The following is a 27791-nucleotide window of genomic DNA, read 5'->3' as shown; positions in this document are numbered from 1 at the left end:
CACCATCCAAATACGTTCAGAGACAGAGTAAGACAGAGCGGTGGGCAGGGGAGTGAGAGAGAGAGAGAGAGAGAGAGAGAGAGAGAGAGAGAGAGAGAGAGAGAGAGAGAGAGAGAGAGAGAGAGAGAGAGAGAAGGGGGGGAGAGTGGAGAAAGATTGGAAAGGGGGGGGGAGAGTGGAAGGAAGGAAAGGGAACGGGAGGAGAGAGGGAGCAGAAGTGGACGATTCTGGCAGATGTGATGTCCAGTTTAACGGAACACACATTGATGAATCACGCTGCCTTCAGATACATTTGGTGCCTTCATTTAAACCCTTCATTTGTACATGTCTGGTCAGGTCAGGTATTTAATATTCAACACTTTATAACATTGCTTGTTATAAACAAATCTCATTCCGAAGGGAATACAGGAGGTTACAATGAAATGCTCCACAGAGGCCGTGTTGCTTTTGAAAAGGATTCTGCGAATTACGAAAAGCATAACAACGAACAATTTATTGCAAAAGCTGAGAACACAGCATACTGCAGAATGTTTTTTGGGATTTTTTTGTTTTTACAAAAAGTATTTCCTATTATCATGCAAAGTTCCATCAAGCCAACAAAACATGTGCAGTTTGTTTATCCATCAAGTTCTCTTTGATTAAAATCATTTGAGATGTATTTGATCTGAGCTGTATTCAAAAACACCTGTGATATGAGGACTTCAACAGATAGAGATTTATTTCATGTGAAACAAGTTCATTTCCTTGAATTAAAAAAAGTGAACTCTTCAAGGATGGGTTACAAGCACGGAACGTGATGAAACAATGTGGTGGAGCACAATTGAAATGAAACCATGTAACAATATGTATAACAACAATGTGAAACACAATCAAGGCAAAACATTTTGAAAAGTGAAAATATGGGAGTTCAGCAGCAGGTTGTGTCTCGTGTCAAAAATCAAGGCTAAACGCACGCGCAGGCAATTCAAAAGATGAAATATAAACTTGCAAAAAATAAAAACACACGAATTCGTTCCTTCGTTATTTAAAGTTGAGCATAATATAAATGGTGAAATAACACTTTCAATTAAACAGTTTTTAAACTTGAGATGAAGAACAACAAAACAACAATTTTTTTTTTTTTAATTGAGACAGACCAGAGCTGCTGATTCATTAACAGAACTGAATTTGCTTGGTGATTACACAAGCAATTTCAGTTTGAACGAGGAGATGCACAAGTGCAAGAAACACAAAATCTCATCTGTCTTGGCATGAATGTACCTTGGCCTGGCACGCAGAAGCAAGGACGGCACCTCGCAGGGTTGTCTGCACCAGACATTGCAATAGAGAAAGAGCGACGAGGGTACCCTCGGTTTGAGGCACCGGAATACGTGGGGATGGCCTGGTAAGCCGGAGCTCGGGCTGAGGTCATGTTCTGTTGGTTATTTATTCCTGGAGGGAGTGGGTGCAGGGATATCATTGTATTAGGTCGGGACAACATGAACAGAAATTGTCACAAACTGATGTAAGTCAAGGTATTCAAGGCTTTTGACACACCAGGCTTCCCAACTGATCTGCAATGTCCAAAGAGGATACCTGCCTGGTTCAAAGAAACCAGGATACCCCCAACACACCTCATAAATGTACATATATACTATATACACACAGCATTACCCCGGTCTACGACACCCCTTTTCACGTCGTTTCGCAAACACAGGTCAGGTCAGGTTTGGGACCATGCGCCTGAGCATGCGTGTCGCTGCGTCCGCTTTCTGCCAGTACTCCAGGGACCTCCGTCTGGCCATCCCCAGGCAGATAACTGGCTCATCCCCATCTCCTTGAGATGCCGATCAACCTGCCGCAACCACGAGGCACGTGGTCGGCCCATTTTCCTCCTCCACATGTCCATACATCCGCAGTTGATGCTCACGGACGATGCAAGTAACAAATCTCATTTGAGTCTCTCTCAGCAACCGCTCGTTAGACACAAAGCCAGACCAGCAATAGCCAAGGATTCTCCGAAGAGACCTGGTACCAGAGGAATTAAGTCTCTTTCTCAGGTCAGAGTCCAAGTCTCACATCCGTAGAGCAAGACTGGAAGCACCAAGGACCTGAAGACTCGGACTTTCGTCCTCCCGCACAGGTACCGAAAGGAGGACTTTCGTTTTCCTGCACAGGGACTCCTCTGTCAAGAACCCACTAACCTCCGCTCTCACTGCAGTACACCGAGGGACGGGCTTTGAGGAACGCAATTCCCCTTTAAACAGGACGAGAATCACTTGACAACAGGTGATGCTCTACCCCTTCATCTCGGGATAAAATAATCCCAAAAATTTTTTGATGATCATCGGTCACGTGATTCGGCAGCCATATTGTGAAAAAAAATCTTCTAAAGTGGCTGAACAGATCGAGGCAAAACTTTACACGTATGGCCGCCTATCCATGAGGAACAAAATGTTTACGCATATTACATCATAAGTCACATGGTTTAGCAGCCATATTGGATTCACCTGAAAACCTATTAAAAATCCTCTTCTCCAGAACGGCTGGGCAGATCGAGGGGAGACTTCACACAAATGTTCCCCAAGTCTTGGGTGAACAAGTTTGTTCAGGAATAATTGAAAAGTCACATGGTTTGGCAGCCATATTGAATTAAAAAAAATTAAATGAAGTTTTCTCTGCAACCGCTTAATCAATCGACTTGAAACTTCACATTGATGATCTGGTGGTGATGGGGAATACAGGTTTTAAATTTAAACTTGATCGGCAGCTGATGGTCTGGCAGCCAGAATTATTACATTTTTTGATCTGGGTTATTTTTTTATTTTATGTTTGTACTATTTTTTATGAATAAGGCTCACTTGGCTGTGCCTGGGTGGGTTTGAGGATAGAGGAGCAGCAGCTGAAATGTGAATCCTATCCATGTTCCTCCTGATGACTTCATCTTTGCTTGTTTCTTGTTTGGGTTCCTTCTGATCACTCCAATGCAGGACTGTACCTATTTGGTCTTCCATTTGATTTGAATTTCATCTAAATCCCATTCCAATTCAATTGAATAATAATTTAAAAAACGTCATGGGTCAGGATCAGGTGTCCAATCAAAGCGGGATTGTGTCAAAGCAGGACGTCTTGGTACCGTCATCACTACCAGAAGTTATAAAGTGGCAGTTCCAATTTGTCTCTGATTAATTACGTAACACACCAGTACACAAACACCACACAAAACAAGTCCTGGAGAGGGTCTGCAATCTCTGATTGCTATTTTTCTTGTCTATTTTGCTCCTGTCTGGTATTCTAGCTTGATAAAGCTTCAGAACGCTTTAGTGTTATTTCTGCATTGATGAAAGATGTCTTTGTAAGAATACAAATTGTACTCCAACAAAGGCTGAATGAGAACCTGTCCCATTTATAATGAATCATCAATAATGATAAAACCTTGTTGTTTCCCCTCTCTCTTCCTGTTTGTTGATTTACTTGCTTTTTGTGTTTAACTGGAGCTCCCAAGACCAGTATGTTGCCTTTTTATTGTCAACTTGCTCTTCCATGGGTCTATCAGAGGCAAAGATGCTACAGATAGAATTATAGTATATGAGAGTAGTACTCTCATATACTATAATTGGTAAGAGGTCATACTGCATTAGTCTGCAGATAATTATGACAGAAAGGAATTTTTGCCTGGGATGTTTTCAACAGCAAAGGAAAACTCAATTTCTTTTATACAAATGGCAAACATTTGAATGAGTATTTTACTTGATATTACCAAGTTTGTTTAAAACGTTCTGTGCGGCAAGTTCTTTCGCTCCATCAAGCACTGAGCAAACCTCATCTGGAGCGAAAATTCCTCCAGGGAAGCCATTCATGTATACCTGCGAAAAGCAAAACCAGTGAGGGGTCTGTTGTTGAAAAGGAGCTCAAACACTGCACAAAGTGGTAAATCACTGAGTAACAAGTATAATGCAATGTTGAGCAGAAATATTTGGCAGCCTCACCATGTATCCGTAGAGCTGCTGTCCGGTAGAACCTGGTGAGCTAAAAGGTGAGTATGAGGGAGGAGGGAAACCACGACGAGCACACCACAGCTCCAAGCGCACTATGGCCGTACGTGCGCCTGCCAAGTCGATTTCTTGATGTGACAAAGCCGTCTCTTCGGCATTCGGGTTACGCCAGAATGCTTCACCAAAATCCGCACCCACGCGCCGTGTAGCTCCAGGAGCACCGCTTACACTGTCCAGTCTTGCTTGTGACTGGTTCATTAAAGGACGAGGCATCCCGTGGTCCACCATTCTGGAATGTGTTTGAGGTTCCCCAGGTTCCCTGTGTGCGTCACGATTGTTCATAACTCCACCACCAGCAGCTGCATGTTGGGAGAATGCAGGTCTGGCCAAACTCACTTCCACCTGGAATTCCACACCACAACAAAACCAAATCAAATTTGCTTAATGTCACTGGAGTGGCCATATTCAGTCAGAATTGTCTGAGAGCATCCAGGAACAACTCGGCTTTGTGAATTCAGAATGGGCCACTCAACTATTTCCACAAACCATGACACTGATCGTCACTTCCACAGCAATCCAGAGCTCACTTCCGGGAATCAAATCCACAGCAAGTAAGGGTAATGCAACAAGGCTTTATTCACTCCACCACCAAAGCACTCATTTGAAATCGTATCTGTAATAATTGTATTTTTTATGTTGCAGTGCTGGCTACAGGCACGGACTGAATAGTCCTCATCGAGGCCAAGCCTGAAATAAAAGAACTGCATGAATAGAAAAGTAAGAAAAGTAATAAAAAACAGTCTCAGAGTTTTTGAGAAAGAAAAAAATGTTTCTCCTCTTTCAGGAGTTCCCATAAAAGAATGGTTATTTACTTATGTTCATTGTTGGAGAGTACTGTCGGACCCCGGTACACACACCTTCAAAAACAAACAATACCTGCACAAACAATAAGGAAATGAACTTCATGGACAAGCACCTGTGCATATCATGACAGTTGTCTTGTTCCAGGGAACGAACGGCCTACCTGTACTCCGTCAAGCCATGCACCATGGAGTGAGTTTTGTGCCCGCAGAGCATCCTCTCGTCGTTTGAAGTCCACGACTGCAAGGTTGCCGATCTTTGTGATCTTGCCGATTGCCCCGGCATGTGTGCGATCACCTCCTGCCCCATTGAGAAGAGCTCTCTCGAACGCTGAGCGAAGCGCTTGCTCCGACGTTGCAGGTGACAAGTTCTTCACATTTAAGGTTCGCACATCAGACACCACTGGGTGAACCTCCCTCTCTGGGCTGGCCCAGTCGACCTGTATTGGTCGCCCCCAGAGATAAAAGGATCCTTTTTGGGGAAGGAGAAAAGTAAGGTGTCACTTAAAACAGTGAAACAATTATCGCTAATAAATAATATAACTGACAGTGTCAAGAATTGTAAAACCTTGGGTCAAGAAATCTAAATAGAGAGGAGCACCTGTCTGGGCTAAGAAATTTCTCTCCATGTTGTATCTTAAAAAACAAAAGTTAAAACCTCATATTACTCAACACTTTTAAACCTCATGTGATGGAGACAACAGCTTCAAGAGAAGTTCCACACACCAGGCTGTAACTTTCTGCGTGCCAAGAGTGCTGATCGGTGGGAATCGTACCGCACAAAAGCAAAGTCACGGTTGCGATTCGCAGGTATCATCCCCACGCCTGGACAAACAATCGCATTTTTTACGCCACTTGTCACCTTCTTTAACTCCTCTAGAATTTCCTCTTGACTTTTATCCTGCAGAGTGAGGCGGAAATGAGCATTGAAGTGATTTTGGAGAGTGAAACGTACAACAACCCATCAAACAAACGGTTCAGTGGTTTTGTGGGTTAACGCACCCGGGGTAGTCCTCCGATGAAAAGACGGCAGTTGTTGATACAAACACCGAGTGGGCGGCCCGGTCTCAGTTCATAGTGGTTGAGCAGATTAATGGCAGCCTTGGAATCCTGTGAAATTGGACATGCCACAAGGATAAACGTTGGCTCATGATAAATCTTTGATCAGTTGAAGATAAAAATGACAGTCAACTGCATTAACAGTTAAAAAAATAATATTGATAACAATCAATACGACAAGAAGGCTTTAATAGGACACATTGAAAGGACTGTGAAGGGTAAACAACCAACTCAATCTCAGCAATAAATAGCAAACATGAAATCACGTGACAGGAACTCACCTGCAAGTCGATGAGTGAATGTTTTTTTTTTAAAGATATATACTGGAAAGAGTCGAGGCTCGTTCAATGAGCTAGAACAGAGAGCGGATCAGGACGCAACAGAACAAAAGTACAATAGAAGAAGAGGGGGAAACACACAACGGCAGGGTTGAGGGAGAAAATGGAGAGACACTTCGAAGATGAGGGATGTGAGGAAGAATTAGAATGAGGGGAGGACATGGGGTGGACAACATGAATACTGAAGCAAACTATCAGGGAGGAAAACAGGAAAGTTGGAAAGAGGTGGGCTTGAGGAGAGTTAATGGCGGTAGAGAAGATCATCGTTTTAGGTATGGGATGATCTGAGGTGGTGGTGAATTGCTGTATTGAAAACCTGGAGAAACAAATGAGATTGAGGAGAATGTGGAAATTTATTCCACAGTCAGGAGAAAAGAGGAACGAATGAGTGGAGGGAGGTAAGCAGTGATTCTGGATTTTGGGAGTTTCACCAGGAGGGACTGTAGGTAGACCTTGTGCATCCTGCAGAAACCTGGGGGAGGAGGGACAAAGCGTAGAAAGAGCAGAGTGTGAAAGACCAGAAAGGAGGTGGTAGAAGACAGAGAGACCACCACCTGTTTCTGATTTGAAAGTGAAAGGCCCATCGACTCAGCTTCATCACAGGAGGTTCCAATGATCTTGGAGGATTCCATTTCCGCAGCATCAAGCTCAGCAACGTGTGAGGCAGGGGCGCCAGCCAAAAGAGAGCAGTACTCCTTCAAAAGGCCTTGCACCAGTCGGTGGATTAGAGTTCAGGTGTGCCAAGGAAGGACTATGCACGACAGAGGATGCCCAGTCGGCGACTGGCTTCGGAGGCTAATTTAGGAGTGTGGTTTGCCCAAGGAAGATCATTGTGAGACCCAAAAGTTTGAGTGACTGAACTTCTTCCAAAAAATTGTGAAAGAAAGTAGACGGGAGTGTTTGCCAGACGTCCTTTCGGAGAGAGGCAGTGAGTGTGTGGGATTTCTCAGAATTGATAGACATATTCCAAGTGTTCCTATTCTATCATGGTTTGCAAAGAAGGAAACAGCTGCTGCCATCAGGAGTGTGGAGTCATCAGGAAAAAGATAAGGAGGATTTTTTTTGAGAGTCTGAGAGATGATTGATGAAGATTAGGAATAGGACAGGGCCCAGAACACTGCATTGTGGACCTCCAGCCTTGACAGGGGGATCCAGTTGAGAGCCACAAGTTGGCAACCTGAATGGAGGAAGTCAGGAAACCATGTGTGGAGTTGGCCTTGCATCTCATTGGCTAAGAGTTTGGGAGAGCAGGACTGGGTGCCAGACTGTATCGAATGCTTGAGATATGTCTATAGTGACGGCCCTGATCTCAGTCTGACATTGAGGGACTCCAACCATTGTTGGGAGAGCAGAAGCAGCATGCCCAAGGTCGAGAGACCTGGTCTGAATCTGAGCTGATGGTCAGAAATCTGATGTCCAATGCGATTCTGGATTCCAGGACCTTGTTGATGATTTCAATGACTTGTCGCCTGTCCAACTCACAATCCTGTGAGATATGAGGAAAACATATGACGTGGGGTTATGCCCTGCTTAAGAGAATTCCACGTCGTTATTTGGGGGGAGTGTAAGGCAACAGACCGCTGCCAGCATCACTGAGGCCTACCTTCACAAGGCCTATGACGCCTATTGGCATCATTTCAACCGTCACTTGAGTCGTTTTACACTGAAGGGAAAACTTATAGTGAGGTCATGGCAATTGTGAATATGACAGCATCAAACATATTGTTGCGGTTCTGCGAAGCTGACACTCCCTCCGAGGCAATGACACGCAACATATCGCGGTCCCGAGACAGTTATTTCATTAGTATTTGTTTTAGATAGCCCTTCCCTTATGTCTCGTGGGTTTATGGATCATATGCGTTGCGTGGGCCTTCAGATATGTCTTTATCCCCATCTTTTATCTCGTGCATACACGCAAACAGCTTATTAGCAGATGCCACCAAAACCTCATTCAAACTTCATGCCATTCTCCAATGCCACATCACCTCAGACCTTAGCCATACTTGAACCTCAACGCTCGGACCAGGAGTTCACATAACTGGTACTCAGATACTCCTGCACTGTGATTTCAAAATTTAAGTGCACAAAATGAAGTTTATAAATAATAACATTGTAATTTGTAAGTTATATAAAAGCAACCCGATCATTGGGTGGATCACTGGCACATTTATTAGGGCCAAGCCGATAAAACATTCACACGCACAGATAGTCTTTCACGTAAGAGCCATCTTCTCACATGTTCTGTCTCTTGTTTTCCCTCTCGTCTGCTGTGGATGCATCAGAGCGATCAGCGAGGGCAAGTCCAGAACACCCATTCTTTTCAGAGTGACCCCACAGAAATGCACTTCTTTACATTTTAATTTTCTGCAACCCTCATCACACCTCATCCCACTGCAACCCTCATCACACCTCCTCCGACCATGCACCATTAAATACCCTCAGTTTTCTTCCCTCCTTCCCCCCTCCTCAGCGACTGGGTTGCGTTGGTCCTTCGACCGCGCCTGGTAACAAAGAGGTTGCTAACCACCTAAAACTTTCTCTTTCTTGCTCTTTAACTTTCCACAGTGTATGTTTCTGATGGCGCTTGTTAATCATGGAAGCTAAGTTTGTAAGTTAGTTATATCAGTATAGTTCAGCCTTGTCTATCTTGTTATTTTGTAAATATTTGCATTTCTGTTGCTTCACTTGTCGTCATAAACTTGCTTGTATAAATGTTCCCAGCTGGGGGTGTCGTTTCCCAATTGGTCGAGCATGGTCCACATGTATCGTTAGCTGGGAAGTTTTACCCCACTAATTTGCTCTTGTCAGCCGGTGCATACTTGGCAGCTCCGTTCGGCTGCATCTGATACAGTAAGTCAACTCAGGTACGCATCGAGGGCACGAGATCCCCCTTGATTCTGCCACTCCACTGGAAACGGCAACACGCCAAGTTGTGTGAACCCTGCCAGGATTGGTGATACCAATCGGCGCTTGTGGTTGATTAGCAACCAGCCAGCGCATGAGTTATCCGTGCTCGATGGCCTAAGTACCGGGCGTTTGCGAGGGACCCGGGTGCTTCCCTTCGTGGTGAGCCTCAAACACCATATCTGTGACAATATATTTGGCTTCGTAAAACGGTAAGCATCAACATGGTGGCCATATGATTTGTCATCAGGTTGAAATTGGGAGTGGAGTCAGGCAAGCTGTCCAACCAATGGGTGGAACGGAATGTTAGACACAGACGGATGGACGAGTAGACGAAAAAAGCATGTTATTATTTTGATGGACAAATCAACAAAGCATCTGAGATTTGAACCGCATATCACAGCATAATGAGCTTTGTGGTCAGACAGGAAAGCCAAACAGGTCGTACTTACTTGAACAGGTCTTGGTTGCTTGCGAGCACTTGCTTGATAAAAAAATGTGTCGAAAAACAAAAGCTGGGTTTCCACAAACAGGCTTTTGGACTCAGAATAGGAATTCCGAAATGCCATTCATAAATTCATCTTTAAAATAACTCCGAATATTAAATGAAGGATATTAATGTATTTGGTCTTTAAAAATAGTTTTCATCTTCAACAGAGTTTTTCACTCCATTTCTCACCATGTACCAACCTTCCGATTTGTGTACGTCACAACACCGAAGCCACGGTTCTCCCCACTGAACTGCATCATGAGTCGAAGCTCGTATATCTGACCGATACTTCCAAATACCGGCACAAGTTCATCCTCAAATGCATCACGAGGGATCTTCTTGACGAAGACCTCACAGTCCCGTGGAGGTGGAGGACCAATCCAGTCTAACGAAATAAAGGCTTGGTCATTAAAAAAAACACTCGAAATAACATTTCCGTTGTACCAACACACATAATTAAACATCAGCCATTCTGATGAACGGCTCGAGATCTTGAGAATAACGAGTGGCAGTTTTAGATTCAGCTTCCATGTACAGATACAGCAACCTCTCAATTTACACAAAAGCTGTGTTCTTGAAGATTGTCATATAATTGAAAAACGTGTAAATTAAAACGAATTTCCCCATCTATACTTATAAATGTCAATGTGTGTGTCTGTGCATATGTTTGTGTGTGTGTGTGTGTGTGTGTGTGTGTGTGTGTGTGTGTGTGTGTGTGTGTGTGTGTGTGTGTGTGTGTGTGTGTGTGTGTGTGTGTGTGTGTGTGTGTGTGTGTGTTCAAAAAGCATCACATATTCTCTCTGCTAACTCCCCTACCCCCACCCCTCTCTCTCTCTCTTTGTCCCATCCTTGCTCTTCCACCTCCCAATACAGTGCAGCACCCTCCTCCCACACCTCTCTCACTCTCCCCTCCCCCTCTCTCTCTCTGGTCATATCCGGATGGTGGTTATGTCCGGATGGGAGTTTGTCTCCGGATATGTCCAGTCCGGTTTTTGTGACTCGCCCGCTGTTTTGGCACCACGTGATCCTCGTCACTCACGTCTTCCGCCATTTTGCGGACAATCCGAAATGTTTTGTGTATCACCTTCCTCTGTCTGGCCCCTGATCGCGACGAACCCTCAAATAAGGGGAATGGGGACGAGAGAACGGAATGTTGGGTGGTTCGTTTACCTGAGACCTCATAACGGGGTTTAAGCCCCGTTCCGCACTCGAGGAGGGGAGGGATGAGCGAGTACCCATTTCGTTTGGTGAGGTCGGGCCTCAGGTCGCGAGTACATCGCAGATCAAAGGAAATCGGTCCTTGGAGGGAGCTGTGATGGAGTGGAGGGCGGTGTTTATGTCAATAGGGAGTTTGTCTCCGGATGTGTCCAAGCTGTATTTGTCTCCAGGCAGCTTGACTCCGGATGCGCACGGACGGTGTTTGTGTCCGAATGTGTGAGGACGGTGTTTCCATCCAGAAAGGAGTTTGTCTCCGGAGACGTCCGGGTGGTGTTTATCTCCGGGAGTTTGTCTCCGGACATGTCCGAACGTTGTTTGTCTCCAGACAGCTTAGCTCCGGAAACGTCCGGGTGGTGTTTGTCTCCAAACGTGCCCGGGCATTGTTTATGTGCGGACTGGAGTTTGTCTCTGGACGTGTCCGGGCAGTGTTTGTCTCCGGACGGCTTGCCTCCAGACGTGTCCGGGCAGTGTTTGTCTCCAGGCTGTTTTATCTCCGGACATGTGTCGGCGGTGTTTTTCTCTGGGTGGTATTTATAGTGTGACCGTGACAAAATGGATTTTTGTTTTTGGCTGTGTTTTCGCTTCCATTCCAACCTCCTGTTTATTTGTGTGTTGTACCGTCCTCCAAACCTCTCTCAGACAACATGGACTAACTTTTAACCACTCATCCCAACTCTCGCTTCCTCATATGTGGTGATACAAATTGTCACCATAATTGACTCGGTGTTGAAACCTCTCTGACCAGCTATGGAACTTGAGCAAAGGGACTCCACTCCATGAGACGACTCGATCTGTGAGCTTTCCAACCCGGATTTCTACCATTGGCAAATCCTCGCCTTTGGACTTAGTGATCACAAACTTTCATTAAAATGTCTCGTGGTCTTCATGTACTCCAATTTGTTCATCTGATCATCTGCTTGTGAGAGTAAACCTCTCTCTCTGGATATTCTCGGAGATCCACCTTCGTGCCGGTGAGTCTGGCAGTTCACTCAGGGAAACTGGCAGGGACTGCAAGCAGCCATCTCACTTCAGGATTGGTCTCCTATATCTGCCACCCCTGATATGAACTCAGCCTTGGAATTCTTCCACAGAAACCTGCTCTCTCTTTTGCACAAATCCATCCAATCTCGCCTTCAGCAAGCCCCCCCCCCACCCTTTTCCACCGATATTACACTGAATCATATGGTGAGGCAGTTGCTTTTAAACAACTAGCTTTCTCTTTCTGGAAGGAAAACCCGACCTAAGGCAATGTCAGTGCTTTCCACAAGCCCCAAGGAGCGCGTGTCAACTCTCAGGAGAGCCAGAAAACATCTGTCCAACCTTAAGATTGAACTTTCAAACTGGTTTTCCTCCTCTAAAACCTTGTGGCACCTTGTTAGGTCTGTCTCTGGAGTATGCTGCCCCTCTTCTCTCTCTTCAAAAGGCACCACAGCCGACCACTCGTCAGAAGGCCGAATGCCTCAATAATGTGTTTGCTTCCAAATCCTGTGCAAATCCTGTGTCCCCAACGCCTTGGTGTCTGTACCCACCCCACACCCAATTGCTCCAACTGTCATACCCAACTGCTCCTGGACTCTGTCTTTTTCACCTGAGAAGATGGATAAGTTTCTGGCAACCTTCGACTCTGATTCTGCAACTGGACCGGACGGCATCAGTTCACGTCTCCTAAAAACATACCAAGCTTCTCTTTCACATCTTCTCTCTGCCCGTTCCAACCGATTATAACACAGGTCTGCAAAATGGAACTTAAAAAAAATTGTTTGGATAATTTTATGTTACTCTATATATTTTTGGGGTGCTAATTCGAAATATCAAAACAGTTTTTCTCCATCACGTCAGGTTTTCTTACAAATCGATGATGAAATATGCAAGAATTTTAGGTAAATTCCCATATGGTAAGACAAAATGAAACTAATATAAACAAGTGGTGCCAGGCACAACAAATCCCGCCCATTTAAGGCATAAAGTTATTTTGGGGATCAAATTTTAATCTGATACATCCTTAACCTGAATGTTGATTATAAGGAATAGAATAAGGAATATTTTAGTTTTAGTTTAAAGTCAATTAAACCATTTTGGACGAAGTTATGAGCGAAAAAGATTTTGACCTTTTCGTGACCTGACCTTGACCTTTGACCTAATTGGACCCAAAAGTTAATGGGGTCGTCAGAGGTTCATTACCCACCAGTGGATACAATTTGACAATGTTTGATCCAGCCGTTTTCCCGTAAAGTTGTATTTTCGTAACCATGTTTTAGTTTTAATGGAAAATTTGTAATTTTGACCGATGGCCATGACCCCCAAAACTTCGAACCCTACCGATCTTCACAAATATGCATTTTCACTTTCGGAATGGGTAGGATTATAAGTGACAAATAGAACAAGCCGGAAGGCGACATGGCTGCTCGCTCTCGATGGAAAGCTGGCCGACACGACAAGCCGATATTCATGTCCATGCTATCAATCAATTTAGCACAATAAATATGATTATCACAGCCCTCTTAGTTTGCGCCCAGAAACCCGCCTTGTGAAATTTCAGGCATGTTTCCAAAGAGACTCTAACAAATGGCAGCCCTGGTAATTCCATTTATCTATTCGCGAAAGATTTTATTTTTTTATATGATGCTGTAAGACATTCTCCTTGGGCACATAAAAAAAACAGGTCCCTCGGAGGTCCAGTTTCGGAGGTATTGATTTTTTTGTACAGTCCACAATAAGTGTACGATGTACGATAAAGTATTTTAACTGTTGCTAAGCAACGAAGGTGTGGATAGCAACCATTCATTTTTGTGTACATGCGAGCCACATTGTACACATTTCACCCAAGTTTCATCAAAATCAGACTCTTTCTCTTGGAGATATTTGCAATTAACCATTTCTGAAATGTTTGACATGTACTCGCCCAAAACCTATCTCCTCCAAATATTTTTTGTAAGGGCTGCAAATTGGCATGAAGGGACCGAGATGGATTGCGCACAGAACTCTAAGCTTCGATTTTTCGACCACTTTAAAGGGCCGTTGCTATGCCGTTGCTGGGGCCCGGGGTCCCATATTCGAAAGCACACGATTCCCAGAAATATTGGTCCTACCTCCCAAATTTCATTGGAATCGGTTGAGTGGTTTAGCCCTGAGGCTTGACCAAAGTTTCGCGGACAGACAGACAGATGGAAATGTCCAGAATAAGGGTGCTCGAAGATCAGCCAAGAGACAAACAAACAGACAAACAAACCGGACGATTACAATATCCCGCTCCCTCCATCCAGGAGGGGGCGGGATAAGAAATTTGGTGTTCTATTTAGCAAAGAGAAATGGCACAAATGCAATTACAAAGTAAGACAATAGATTCTTCCAAGTGCTCCAATCATTTTTTAGTTTCAGCACCTCAAAATCTCTTCTTTCTCACTTGAAAACTACACCTGGAACTTTTTCGTTTGTGAGCATTTGGTGGACTTTCACGATGCAACATCCAGCAGTCGTCGGCCATTATACTGACATTCCATCTTCCCTGATATCTTCTTTCCATCTCCTTCATATCTTGATGAAACCTTTCCCCTTGTTCTTCACTCATATCCCCGAGATTTTCAGGAAAGTAATCCAAATGGGCATGTAGGAAATGAACTTTAAGGCTCATTTTACATCCTAAGGCCTCGAACTTTTCTTGCATTCCTCCCACGATGTCTTTGTAGTTTGGATCCTTGTAATTATCCAAGAAGTTCTTCATCACATCTTTCAAACTAATCCATGCATCTTTTTCAGGATCACGAAGAGAGTTCACAAAATTTTCATCCTTGACGAGTTTTCTTATATCTGGTCCAACAAATACACCCTCTTTAACCTTGGCATCTGATAGAGCAGGAAACTTACTACGCAAATACTTGAAGCCTTCTGCATCCTGTGGCAAAGCTTTTACAAATTGTTCATCAGGCCAAGTTTTATATGTGGAGGAGGCAAAAGAACCCTTTTCGGATTCACCAAGCTTTCTTGAAGGATGTTCTTTGTCCCTGGTGTAAGCGTATCCCTACTTGGTCATTGTTTTTGAGACCAATGGAGGTCCCTGGCTCTACTATCCCACTCACACAAGAAACAAGGAAACTTTGTGTAGCCTGACTGTTGTCCAAGTAACATGCAAATTATCTTCAAGTCACCGCAAATCATCCAGTCGTGATCTTTGTATTTAATCATGTTTAAGAGTTACACCAAATTTTCATGTGTCTCCTTCATGATCACTGAGTGTCCAACAGGGATGGAAGCATATTTATTACCATTATGCAAAAGAACTGCTTTAAGACTTCTCTTTGAAGAGTCAATAAAGAGTCTCCATTCATCAGGGCTGTAACTTATGCCAAACGTTTCTATTAGTCCTGATGGATCTGTACAATAAACCAAATCATTTTCTTGAGCAAAATACGGAACAAACACTTTTTCTCGGGAAGATACCAAGAGAATGATGCACCAGGAGCTAAAAGACTCTTGGATTTAAGTCTGGAGCCTAAAAGCTCTGCTGACACCTTTGCAAGTCCCAAGTCCCTCACTTGATCATTTAATTCACACTGGTTGAATAGTTGAGGTTCTTCACTTTTACCACTATTGAAGTCTACATCATCATTGCTATTGCTGCTTTCTGACTCAGAACTTAAGTGTATGTCTTCAAGGTTTCCTGGTGGTGATGGGACTGGAACATCTGGTCCATGGGCAACAGGTCGCAATGCAAATGGGAGATTTGGATAAACAATGTTTTTCACACTCTTTGAATTGTGTCCTTGTACCTCACATGAGCAAAAGTGGCAGCCATCACTGTGATTTTTAGGCTCTCTCCATATCATTGGAACCCCAAAACGAAAAGACTTCTTTGTACATTTTGTCCATTGTCTTAGTTCTTCAACACAAATTGAGCAGACCTTATGAGGAGCCCATGTCTTATCTTGGTCTCCTAATTTCACACCAAAGTAGGCATAGTAAGATTTTTAACAAAGTAAGTAATGTATCTCTGACGTTTCTTAGTCATAAACTCGCCACAAATGTTACAAAATTTGGCCGGGCTCGTTGCACATCCTCTCGAAGCCATTATTGTTTCCAATCATGTACAGATCTGTAAAGAAAAAGTAATGGGATTAGAGAAAGGGGATATTACATTCGGATAAAATAGTAAAACACAATAATCAAACTTGGGTACACTGGTAAAACGCAATGACCGATTTTGTGAAGAAACTATACGTGATAGGATAATCTTTGTCATTTTTGAAATCAGTAGGTAAAAATTGATCAAATTCACCCAATAAATATGAAACAATTTTCTGGTCGCAGACCTGTGTTATTTGCCCCAGGTATTATTCCATCTGCTTGAAAATCTGCCAACATCACTGCCTTATGCAAACAAAGTGCAAAAAAGGACCCCCTTAACTACAAACCTATCAGCTTACTTACAATAATCACAAATGTCATGGAATCAATCCATTATTGCAGTTGATTTGAAATCCATCCTTTTCTCCAACAGCCTCATCTCAAATCACCAATTCGGATTCAGAGCAGTTCACTCTGCCTTGAACATGCTGCTTCTACTCTCCCAACAATGGATGGAGGCCAACAATGTCAGACACGAGACCAGGGCCGTCTCTCTGGAGATATCTTAAGATGTCCATGCAGTCTGGACCCCACCTTGCTCTCCAAAATTCTCTGACTATGGCATCCAAGGCAAAGTGCACACTTGGCTGACTGACTTCCTCTATTCTTGCAGCCAATGTGCAGCACTCAATAGATTCCTCCCATCTCCTCTCGCTGTCAAGGCTGGAGTACTCCAAGGCAGTGTTCTGGGCCCCGTCCGATTCCTTATCTTCATTGATGATTTCTCTGAATCTCTGGAAAACCCTCGTTATCTTTATATAATAAAACCTTTCATAAAATAATAGGACTGGAGTTAGATTTATATCACTATCGAAGTAAACAGAGACGAGTTAAGAAAATAACTCGGCAAGCCAAAAGAGAGTATGAGAAGGACATGGCTAAGAATATTAACATAATAACAAGGCTTTCTTTAAGTATATCAGGGGAAAAGAACAGGTTAGGAGCAGTGTAGGCCCATTGAGGAAGAGCACTGGGAGAGCGGTTAGTGATGAAAGTGAGATGACAGGCTTATTAAAGAGGTATTTCTCTTCAACTTTCACACAAGAACAGTCAGGAGAATTGCCAATGGCTGAGAGTATCTATCGAGGAGGTGAGAAAGGGCTTTTACAGAAGATCCAGGTTGGAGTGGAGGAAGTAAAGGAACAGCTCGGTAATCTTGGAGTAGATAAGACTCCAGGTCCAGATAATATGCACCCGAGAGTATTGATGGAGGTGGCTGAGCAGGTAAGCGAGATGTTAATGGATATTTTCAATAGTTCCCTGAAGTCAGGACAGGTACCGGAGGATTGGAGAGTAGCAAATGTAAAACCATGATTCAAGAAAGGATCCAGAAAAGAATTGGGAAACTATAGATCTGTTAGTTTGACTTCAGTTGTGGGGAAGGTGTTGGAGACATTAATTAAGGACCAGATGAGGAACTATTTAAAGAGATACAAACTAATTAAAGGAAGTCAGCAAGGGCTTATCAAGGGTAGTTCCTGTTTAACAAATATTTTGGAGTTCAATGAAGCAGTGTCTGATCGGGTGGATGAGGGAATGACAATGGATATCGTATAACGAGACTTTAAAAAGGCATTTGATAAGGTACCACATCGGAAGTTGTTCGCCAAAGTGAGGGCTTGTGGAGTGGCTGGTAAGGTTGCTAATGGGATTGCAAACTGGTTTAATGGTAGGAAGCAGAGTGACTGTTCGTGGGACGATGTCTTGCTGGGAGGATGTAAGTAGTGGGGAACCTCAGGGATCAGTACTCGGACCATTACGATTCATTATTTACATGAATGATTTGGATAGTGGGGTAAAGAGTAAGCTTTCCAAATGTGCAGATGACACAAAGCTTGGAGGTGAGGTGGATAGCAGAGGGGTAAGTGATCAGATTCAGGAATGTATTGATACTTACAGAGATTGGGCAAAAGATTGGCAGATGTAATTTAACCTGAGCAAGTGTAAGGTGTTGGGGATGGGAAAGAACAATGAAAATAGAGATTGCAGGATACAAGGGGTAATTTTGGAGTGTGTCACACAGGAGAAGGATCTGGGGGTGGTAATATATACGGGAGGTAAGCAGGCAGCACAGTGACAGGTAGCCACAGGTAAAGCAAATAGGGTTTTAGGCTGTATACGGAGGGGCAGCAATGATAAATCAAAAGAGGTGGTGTTAACATTTTACAGGAATTTAGTGAGGTCCACATCTACAATATTGTGTGTGGTTCGGCTCACCACAGTTCTGGAAGGACATAGATGCCATAGAGGGTTCAGCGCAGGACTACGAGATTGATTCCGGGCCGAGTGAGAATCAGCTATGAGGAGCGGCTGAAGGAGACAGGGCTTTATTCACGAGAAAGGAGGTGGTTACGAGGAGATATGATAGAGCTGTTTAGGATAATAAAGGGTTTAGATAAAATAAGTGCATATGAATTATTCAACAGAGTATCAGTAGGCAGTGATAGAACTCAGGGCCATAGCCTGAGAGTAAAGAAGAGGAGAGTTTGGACGGTAGTAAGGCAGGGCACTTTCACTCAGAGAGCAGTTAATGCATGGAATGGCCTCCCTGGAGAGAGAGTGGCAGCAGAAAAAGTAGATAAGTTTAAATTGGAATTAGATAGGTACCTGGAAGTTATGGAGATGGAGGGGTATGGGGATGTTGATAAGACTTTTAGGTAGTTTAAGTATTGATGGGTGATTGCGTACGGAGTGCTGTTGGTGGGGGTGTTGATAAGTGTGTGTTTTTAACCCAGCCCATGACCCCTCCCTTGAGGGGAAGGACAAAAAAACCCGACAAAATAAATAAATAAATAAATAAACATATCAAGCAAACAAAATATTTATTTCATTAATTAAAAACATTTTTTTGTGTTTTCTTCCTTGGATCTCGTGTTGATAAATTAGTCTGGTGTTCACGCAGGCATGATGGGATGAATGGCCTCCACCTGTGTTCCATTTCCTTGTAATTTCCTTGTTTCTCTTTTCTGATGACTGCACTTTGCTGATGAGTTGGTCAAACACTTGGAATGTGTCATCAATCCTCACAGATCTCACTCTCTCTCTATGAAAGGACTGTCTGTCAATCACCCCTCCACATTTACTTTCTTAACAATCGTCTTGAAGAAGTTCAGTCACTTAAACGTTTCGGTCTGACGATCAGCCATGAACTTTCTTGGGAAAACCACATCTCTAAATTGGTTTCCAAAGCTAGTCGCTGAATGGGCATCCTCCGTTGTGCAAAGTTCTTCCTTGGCACTCCTGAACAAGGCCTTCATCTGGAGCTTGATGGAGCACTGCCATCCCCTCTGGGCTCGACGCCTGCCTCCCACCTTGCTGAGCTTGACACCGTGGAATCCAAGGAATTCAAGATCACTGCAATCTCGCGTGATGAAGTTCAGTCTATGGGCCTATCACTTTACCATCACAGACAGGTCGGTGGTCTCTCTGCGTTCTACCGCCTCCTTTCTGGTCTTTAACACACAGCCCTCTCTGTGCTTTGTCTCCCATCCCAGTGCATCCCCCCCTCCCCATGTTTCTGCAGGGTGCATGTGGTCCACCTGCAACACCCTTCTGGTGAATCTCTCAAAATCCAGAATCACTGCTCACCTCCATTTATTTGGTTCCTTTTCCCACCTGTTGAACCAACTTCTATAAGTTCTCTTAAATCCCATTCTTTCATCCAAGTCTTCAAGACAGCTGTTCACCACCATCTCAGATCATCCCCAATCCAAAACCATGTTCTTTTCCTCGAGTTTGCTTCAGTATCCATCTTGTCCACCCCCTGCAAACTCTCCTGTCTCTCAATCTTACTCACATCCCTTGTTTGTAATTCTCCTTCGATTTTGTCACTCGGCCATGTTATTGGTGTTTCCCCCATCTCTTTCTGCTGTTCCTTTTGTTCTGTTGCGTCCTTTGTGGGATGAGGGATGGACAAGGTGGAGGTGAGAGAGAAAGGGAGGAGGTGGGAGGAGGGAGAGGAAGGGGTGGGATGGGAGTCCAGAGGGAGGGGATGTGGTGGGAGGAGGGAGGGGGAGGGGTGGGAAGAGAGACAAGGCATTGCCTGGCGTTGGGCAATGCCCCGGTATCTTTGCTCGTGTATTGTAATAAAAAGCCTGTTCAGTATCGAGAGGAGAAAGCTGTTTGGAACCGAACCCTGTTATTACCATTCTTTTCTATCCAATCGACATTGTGTCTCAGTTCATCAGCAGTCTGGCAGAATATATCTGTATAAAAGAGCAGTTTTCTCCGATGGTCACAATTGGTTCAAGACTGATGGAATGTTATGAACAGCTTGAAGGACAATTTTGATGTTTTCTTCCGAAGAACTTAGTCAATGTGATGAATGAGTGATAACTTATAAATTCCGACTGAATGAATAGATATGCATACCAGGTGGGGGCCCAAACCGCCGCTCTCCCTTTTCCTGGATTATGTTGTATCCGGTTTTCTCCATGAGATCCAGCAAAGCATATGTGTTGATTTGATCTGAAGTCATTTTTGGAGGTCTCATCGGGTGAGGAGACTGAGCCATACCTATAAAAAAAAGTTTCTTGCATGTTCTTTGCATTTTAGTAATTCACATGGAAGTATTTACAAATCATGCATCTAATATTAAAACCAGCTTTGAGCTCAAGCAGAACGGATCAAAAAAAACATAGGGGCAATACCCTTGGGTACTCACCTGGTGGCGGCTCGACAAGATAACCAAGGAACCGCAGGTAGGCATGGATGACCCACAAAATATATAACAGAGAAGAAAGTAAATACCGACGGATTTTTAATTTATGCCATAAACACACCTTGGTACATCACAGGTGATCAAGGTTGTGGTCAAGTTTCATCGAAACTGTGTGTGCGGTTTCAGAGAAGAAAGCAGACACCTATTTTTTTTTTGGGGGGGGGGAAACCCCCCTTACATCCCCTTAGACCCCAATTTTTCTGATGTTGTGAACAAACTTTGGTACATCAAGGGTGATGAAGGTTGTCGTGAAGATTCATCAGAATTGTGTGCGTCGTTTGTGAGAAGAAAGCAAATACCTATTTTGGGGGGAAATCCTGGAATGGACCCCCTTCAACCTGGAATTATTTAACGGCATAAACAATCTTTGGTACATCATGGATGATGAAGGTTGGAGTCAAGTTTCATCGGAGTCGTGTGTGTAGTTTCAGAGAAGAAGTCGTAAGTGTTTCCGGACGGACGGACGACGTGCCATCTCATAAGCTCATGAATGACGAACCACCTGGAACCCCTCTGTGCCCTCTTCCCATTGAAACAATGCTCCGGCATTCGTGTATTCGACATTCGGGGAATTTTTTAGAACGAACCCCCCCCCCCCACCCATTCCCAACCGTGAATGTTGTGGTTTTACTGTAATTAGCATGAACCGATGAACGAGTGATGCATTGTGGGCCCATGCGGTTGGCTTGTGTGGGTTGGGGCCACCATCTTTATATATATATATATATATATATATATATATATATATATATATATATATATATATATATATATATATATATATATATATATATATATATATATATATATATATATATATATATATATATATATACCTCGTGTTAATGAAAGGGTTTGTCACTCGTGTCCGGCACTCTCACGTCGTGTTTGTAGACAACTCTTCCATTGGTTTGTCCCCTCAGTTTTATTGGAATAAACTCCTCGTGTCCGACCAGAACGTGTTCCCGCCCAATCCAATCGAACCATCGGATACACAACGCGGAGAACTTGACTGAATCGAGAATTGATTTTTTAAATAATTTTTTTCGTTGCCCGATTCGAACAAAACTTGATTCTGCACAACGCAGCTGAATGGTGAGTAAGGTGGGCCAAAAATGTTTGCACTATCGTGTACCATTTTGGCTGTATTTCAGAAACATACATACATACATACATATATTCAAGATGAGAGTTTTAGTAATATATAGATAGATAGATAGATAAACATCTCTGTTCCCATTGATCCATTTGGATTTGAGCCCCGGATCAATCCAGTAGTTGTTGAATGATCAACAGATTGTGAGAGTGAGGATGTTTACCTCATCTTCAACACAGAAGTCTTCCTGAGTTTACATTTCATTACCCTGTGCACACGAACCGAAAAACGAGATGAAGCAATTGGTTCATTTGTGTCTGTCTGTTTGCCCTTCTGTCCACAAACTTCAGTTGATGATCGAGGAACAGCTTCTTCAAATGGAATGTTATATTTTGAACATGAATCGGAATGTGAATAGAAAGACGAGTTTGTGTACATGTGCGGTCCGGACAAGTTGAGAGCCAAGGTTCGATAAAACGGCAGAGGAGTGAGATGATGTTTCTCCTCTGTCTGCCTGTCTGGTAGTGAAACGAATTGAAAATCATTCCAAACAGGAAACTTATTTTCATGATGATTTCATAAAGGATACAAACAACAGGTACGATGAACTAATTTAACGTGTTCGTAACAGATTTTGCATCAACGGCGGTAAACTTCCAAATCTTTTTTCTGCAACCTTTAAAATCGTTGTTTTATTTCAATTTTAAGTATCATGGAATACCGTGGTGCTTCATGTAGAGGAAAGAGAGGGGGTAAAAAGGGCTGCCCATTCAAATGTGGACACAATGTACACTCATAAACTGCCACACAGTGAACTCATAAGCATTTATATGCCATAACTTTTATTCTCAAGCGTTTTCTGCACAATCAAGACTTAAAAAGAGGCCAAAATACACCGCTAAAGTAGCACAATGAGAGATCACAAAATCGCCAATTTGTACTTCTTCTTCTTCTCGTTGTTCCTCTCTCAAAACAATGTAAAACTGTAGCCCGACCTCCCTCAATAACAACTGAAGCTACGATGTTAATTCCAATTTGAGGAAGTTACTTTGTCTCTGGGCTCGTGCACGTAACCCAAAATTAAAAAATATATTCAACATTAATCGATTTATTGGGAGAAGAAATTGAACGTTAATTTGGACTCAACTAATCCAGGTGGAGGAAAATATTTCGTGAACAGAACCATTCGAAATCATCCCCCAAATCAACTCAAACAAGTATTAGAACAATTTAATGACACATACAACCCTGGGGTTGGCTTATTGGGAAAGTGGCTGCCTTGTAACAAGAGTCCTGTGTTCAAGCCTTCACCAACTTGAATTAACGATCAAATGTGTCATTTGTCACAATAAAGGATCTCTCTTTGATATAAAGTAACATTTTGAAATGTTTAACGATTGTTTGTTGTTGTTTGGCTCTTGGCGGTGAAGTTTCAACACTGAGTTAGTATTTGCCTGATCAGAGTTGACGATTCGTTTTATGTTTGGAATGATGTTTTTCATTTGTCATTGAACATACAGTATGTTGTTATAATCACCAGGAAATTACCAGCACAGTGATATCGAGCCATTGTGTGTTTGTGTGTGTTTTGCTGTTTTGTTTCAAGGCTTTGTCTGCAAGGAACATTGTTGCGGAATCTTCAAGGAACATAGTTATGGTCTCTGAAAGGAACATGGTGAAGGACTCTGTCTGTAAGGAACAGAGTTCTGGGCTCTGTCTGTAATGAACATTGTAATGGCTTGGCGGAGGACGGGCTCGAGGGAGGACGGGCTCGGGGGACAAGGGCTCGGGGGACATGGGTAAATCAAGAGGTAACTTTGACAATCACAAATAAACGGTTGACAAACGTCTTGTACTGAACCTTGTTGTGGTTTTCTCTTTCTAAATGATGTGGCATCTCAACGGGGTGAAGAAGGTCGTTCTGCGGACGGATATTTAACGGGAAGAACACGATTGGATCGAGTGGAATGAATGGTGAAGTGGTGATGATGAGAAGGAAGGAATGACGAGACATGAACGACAACTTATGGGTTTCGATATTCTTGCTAAAATGATTGATTCTGATGTACCGAACTCTGGTACGGGGCGTCGGTGCTGCCAAAGAAGTTCCTTTTCAAGAGTTAAGCTGGGTGGGTTGCCATTACGTGAACCCTGTTGGTAAGTCGATTTGTTTGTGGGTCGCAAATTGGATTGTAACAGTTTTAATGCAGGGAGGATGAATGAGAGTATCCATGTAATCACGGACACCATCAACACAACCTTCTCGGAGAAACCGTGAATGGAAGGGAAATTTGACCCAAGTCTTTCACGAACCGGCTGGTGAGATAGCCAGCTTGGAGGCGATCGGTGTAAGTAAAACAATCAGATTTTTAGCGGTGAAAACACCCTCGATCCACATTCGGTGGTGGAGGTAAAAAAACAGATTCGGGGAAGATTCAAACCACTAATCAATGAAGTTGAGACAACAGTGTTACCATTATACCATGGAGTATGCCGTCACTTGGGGGTCGTGGGCTGTGTGGCTCGATGACTTACTCGAGCATGAAGGGAACCAGGAAAACATCAACACCTTCACAAATGACATCTGACACACCTGTGGAGTGTATCAATGGAGTGCAGGTGTCAAGTGCAAGGTATATATAAATAAAGGGATTTGGGCGCGTTTTGATGTGAAATTCTGAATAATTCGCCATGAGTCTGGCGTGGGGCATGGAACTTCATTTATGCAGTTACTTAAAGAAAACGAATTCGGGAAATAGCCGGTACTTCGTGCTGCGTACCTCCCGCACAGACCCTGGCACTGACGAACGTCCCCGCGAGGCGGAGCTTCTCCTGGAGTGGTTCGATACCCGGACCCAGTGGCTCGACCCAAAGGAAACCCCTCGTGGGAGTCTCGCCCTCGATGCTTGCGAGCTGCTTGTCCAACGGTTGGATTCGCACAATCTGTTGGAGTTGGTGCTCGCCACTCCGGAACGTGTTCTCACAGTGCGCGCGTCAACCGTGGTGGAGTTCCAGGTGTGGATGTGGACGTTGGGACCTTTCGTTAAAGGTATTGTTTCTGGAATTAGAATGTGTGGTCAAAGGGAGCTGAGTGATAATGTGTGGCAGAGCGGGGGGAAGGAGAGGGGGGTTATGGTAGAGGGGGAACAGTGTGAAGGGGTAGGAGAGGGGGGTTATGGTAGAGGGGGAACAGTGTGAAGGGGTAGGAGAGGGCATGGAGGAGGGGTACTGAGGGGGCCAAGTGATGAAGGAGCTTGGTGGAGGTGATGAGTGGAGAGGATGAAGGAATAATGAGTTGAGGAAGAGGTGGGAAGGGGCCCAGTAGTTGAGGTATTTATAATCTGGTAAAATTTTGGACTTTTTTTTGCTATTTTTCAGTTGTAAAGACGTGTATTCTCCATTGTTTGTCATAAACCTTTTTGTGGTTCAAAGTTGAACGTTGTCCGCAGGTAGTGATCCCATTAATGGGGAGCAGATGCTCGATGTTTGGCCCTTAAACGTGGAGTGCACACCTCTGCGAATGAAGCGATCGGAGCCGTTGCTCTCTCTGGCTAAGTACTAGATGTTCCTGAGCCAGCACGAGGTGCATTTTGTACGAATGGGAACTCCACTTGGGAACCTTTGGAAAGGTAGGCCATCAGGCTTTGCTGACGACCTCAGTGTGTGACACCTGAGCTTCCTCGCTGCCCCGAGGTCACCTTTTGGTGCAGAAGCAGCAAATTGCTCTTTGTCACCTGAATCGGTGCCAGAAAGGTCACTGTGAAACACCTTTAGGTTTGGAGTGAGTGGGGGTTGGGGGGGGGGTAACGACCTCATACGTCAGTTTGGGAGGCCAAACTCATCCGTCGGCCAAACTTGAAAAAAAGTTTCCCAACTTCAGCTCACATTTCTTTTTCCCATTTTCGTTCTTCCTGATCTTCCCCTTTTGTCCCATAGGTGCCATATCTCTTCACTTGACGACCGTAGAGTCCTTCAAGACCCGTGGTAGCTGCCTGGTGATGAAGATGGGCAAGACTTCGAAAGGTGGAAAGAACTCCCTGCGTGTCAAGGTAGATCCATCTGTTCCTTCAACGGAATTAAATCAGGAAAATCTTCATTTTCTCCTTCAATTGTGCTGTATTTATTGTCGCAATTTTGGAAAACATTGTTGTGTTTGCCTCGTTGTCTGACTCAGATGGAAAGCAGTGCAGTTGCAGATGACCTGCTGAAAACGTTGCTGAACACCACTCTGACGATGCAGGGCGAGATGGAAGGTGTGTGTGCAGGTTCATTGCCAAGAGGTTGTTTACGATCCCAGTCTCAACCGGTCATTGATCTCTCAAACTTCACTGTGATGTGATCGTTTTGGAAAAACGTTTTTTTACTCCCTATTTTTAAGCTGCCGCGGCTTTGAAATACTCTCTCGAGGAGTTCGGCTGCAGAACGTCCATACATCCGGTCATGACCTCGATTACCAAGACCAGCGACCACCCAGATGGCGTCTCCAGAGCGGTCATGGCACCGGAGGTGCAGAAACCGCTCGATGTTCGAAGCACAGCGAACGATGAAACGTCCGTTCACGTCGAGTCGACAGACACTCAAAAGGCTCGAGGGAAAAGCTCGGACAGTCGCGGAGCCTCGTCTAACTCGGGTTACGTCTTCATGAGACCGGTGATGCCGCCGGAGGCGAGAAGTCAGAACGTTGGAGGCAGCAGGAGGAACCTGTGCTGTGGGTTTTGTTCAGACGAAAAGTGGTTCCGAGATTACGGTTCCATGTTAGATACGCCGTCCGACGAGTCGGACATCGAGCTTGATGATGAAGGCTTTGTGGTCTTGATGTCTTTCGGTGCAACAGCAATGTGGAGCTCATGCATTGTGACGGAGGAAGGACTTTATTCAATCTGTGATGGAAAACTACTGTAGTTGTTAATTGTTGCTTGTGTGAGTTCACTGTTGAAAGAGAAGGAATGGTTGTTGAGATATTTATTCCTCATCACGTGGTACTTGGGATACCTCGTGGATGCTGTGTTCAGACTGTGCTTGCATTGTCTGATGACGTTGTCGGATTCCTGTGCCGTTAACAATCCTCAATGTTTCGCTTTTCAAGTTACATCGTTTTGTGGAGTTCACACTCAGGTTCCACGAACTTGTCAGTGAACGCAATGCTGGATTGAATTGTTTGGGAGTGACAATTACTGCCAATGAACGTCACTAAACTTGCTTATTTGTACGTTGGTGGCTCAATTTGTATGATTCCATTAAAAGATCACACGTGGTGCTTCAAAACGGCTTTGTGTGATGCTTACGGACACGTCCGTCCGGTTAAACACTTTACAAAACCGCTTCTCCGCTGGTGGTTTGGTACTCGTGTCGAACACCATCCAGAATGGCATTCGAACCATGAAAAAGTCTTGTTCCGGGAAGCAGCGAAGAAAACATCCAACTTCACTTCCGGTTACTTCACGTGCTGGACAAGGTTGTCGGGGGTGAAGTTGTCGTCAAGACCCTGGATGTGTGGGGTGGGGGAGGGGTGGGTTATAGGGTGGTCTTGTAAGACAAACCCCGAATATATAATTCCCATTTATCCAAGGTCTGTAGGCGAGCAACTCCGCCCCCACTAGTAACTCCGCCCCCACTCGTAACTCCGCCCCCACTAGTAGCTCCGCCCCCACTCGTAACTCCGCCCCGACTCGTAACTCCGCCCTCACTCGTAACTCCGCCCCACTAGAAACTCCGCCCCCACGAGCCTCACTCGTAACTCCGCCCCCACTCGTAACTCCGCCCCCACTCGTAACTCCGCCCCGACTCGTAACTCCGCCCTCACTCGTAACTCCGCCCCACTAGAAACTCCGCCCCCACGAGCCTCACTCGTAACTCCGCCCCCACGAGCAACTCCGCGCCCACAAGTAACTCCGCCCCGACCAGCTCCTTCCGCCAATCACGTCACGACCCCTCCCTCCATCTCCGACCCTGCCACACGCGATTATTCCGAGCCGCCCACTCCAACTCCAAGCAATGACGAGCCGCTGAAG

At 44.3% G+C, this 27791-nt stretch overlaps 2 protein-coding genes across 5 annotated transcripts; one reads left to right on the top strand and one right to left on the bottom strand.

Moving 5' to 3' along the window:
* Window positions 1-700: 700 nt before the first annotated feature.
* Window positions 701-20474, bottom strand: LOC147006785 (putative RNA-binding protein 46). Of its 2 annotated transcripts, XM_085867884.1 has the most exons (8): window positions 20336-20474; window positions 9826-10010; window positions 5837-5944; window positions 5561-5735; window positions 4999-5306; window positions 3969-4376; window positions 3740-3845; window positions 701-1431 (listed from the first exon to the last, which is right to left on the bottom strand). In XM_085867884.1, the coding sequence occupies exons 1-8, from the start codon at window positions 20454-20456 to the stop codon at window positions 1193-1195; spliced, it is 1650 nt and encodes a 549-aa protein (XP_085724010.1). In that variant the 5' UTR covers window positions 20457-20474; the 3' UTR covers window positions 701-1192. The 2 variants fall into 2 exon arrangements, with proteins under 2 accessions (XP_085724010.1, XP_085724011.1); XM_085867885.1 differs by lacking the exon at window positions 20336-20474 and having other exon boundaries at window positions 9588-9963.
* Window positions 10559-27045, top strand: LOC147006784 (uncharacterized). 3 transcript variants are annotated; one of them, XM_085867889.1, is made up of 7 exons: window positions 10559-10872; window positions 23387-24413; window positions 24572-24829; window positions 25230-25409; window positions 25717-25829; window positions 25955-26033; window positions 26159-27045. In XM_085867889.1, the coding sequence occupies exons 4-7, from the start codon at window positions 25343-25345 to the stop codon at window positions 26680-26682; spliced, it is 783 nt and encodes a 260-aa protein (XP_085724015.1). In that variant the 5' UTR covers window positions 10559-10872; window positions 23387-24413; window positions 24572-24829; window positions 25230-25342; the 3' UTR covers window positions 26683-27045. The 3 variants fall into 3 exon arrangements, with proteins under 3 accessions (XP_085724015.1, XP_085724013.1, XP_085724012.1); XM_085867887.1 differs by lacking the exon at window positions 10559-10872 and having other exon boundaries at window positions 21585-24413; window positions 25213-25409; XM_085867886.1 differs by lacking the exon at window positions 10559-10872 and having other exon boundaries at window positions 21585-24829.
* The last annotated feature ends 746 nt before the right edge of the window (window positions 27046-27791 follow it).

The sequence above is a fragment of the Eptatretus burgeri genome, unplaced genomic scaffold (assembly GCF_056783735.1).
Source record: "Eptatretus burgeri isolate ZD-2024b unplaced genomic scaffold, Ebu_testis_v1 Ebu_testis_scaffold_3154, whole genome shotgun sequence".
NCBI lineage: Eukaryota > Metazoa > Chordata > Myxini > Myxiniformes > Myxinidae > Eptatretus > Eptatretus burgeri.
This window is presented reverse-complemented; position numbering and strand designations above follow the sequence as displayed.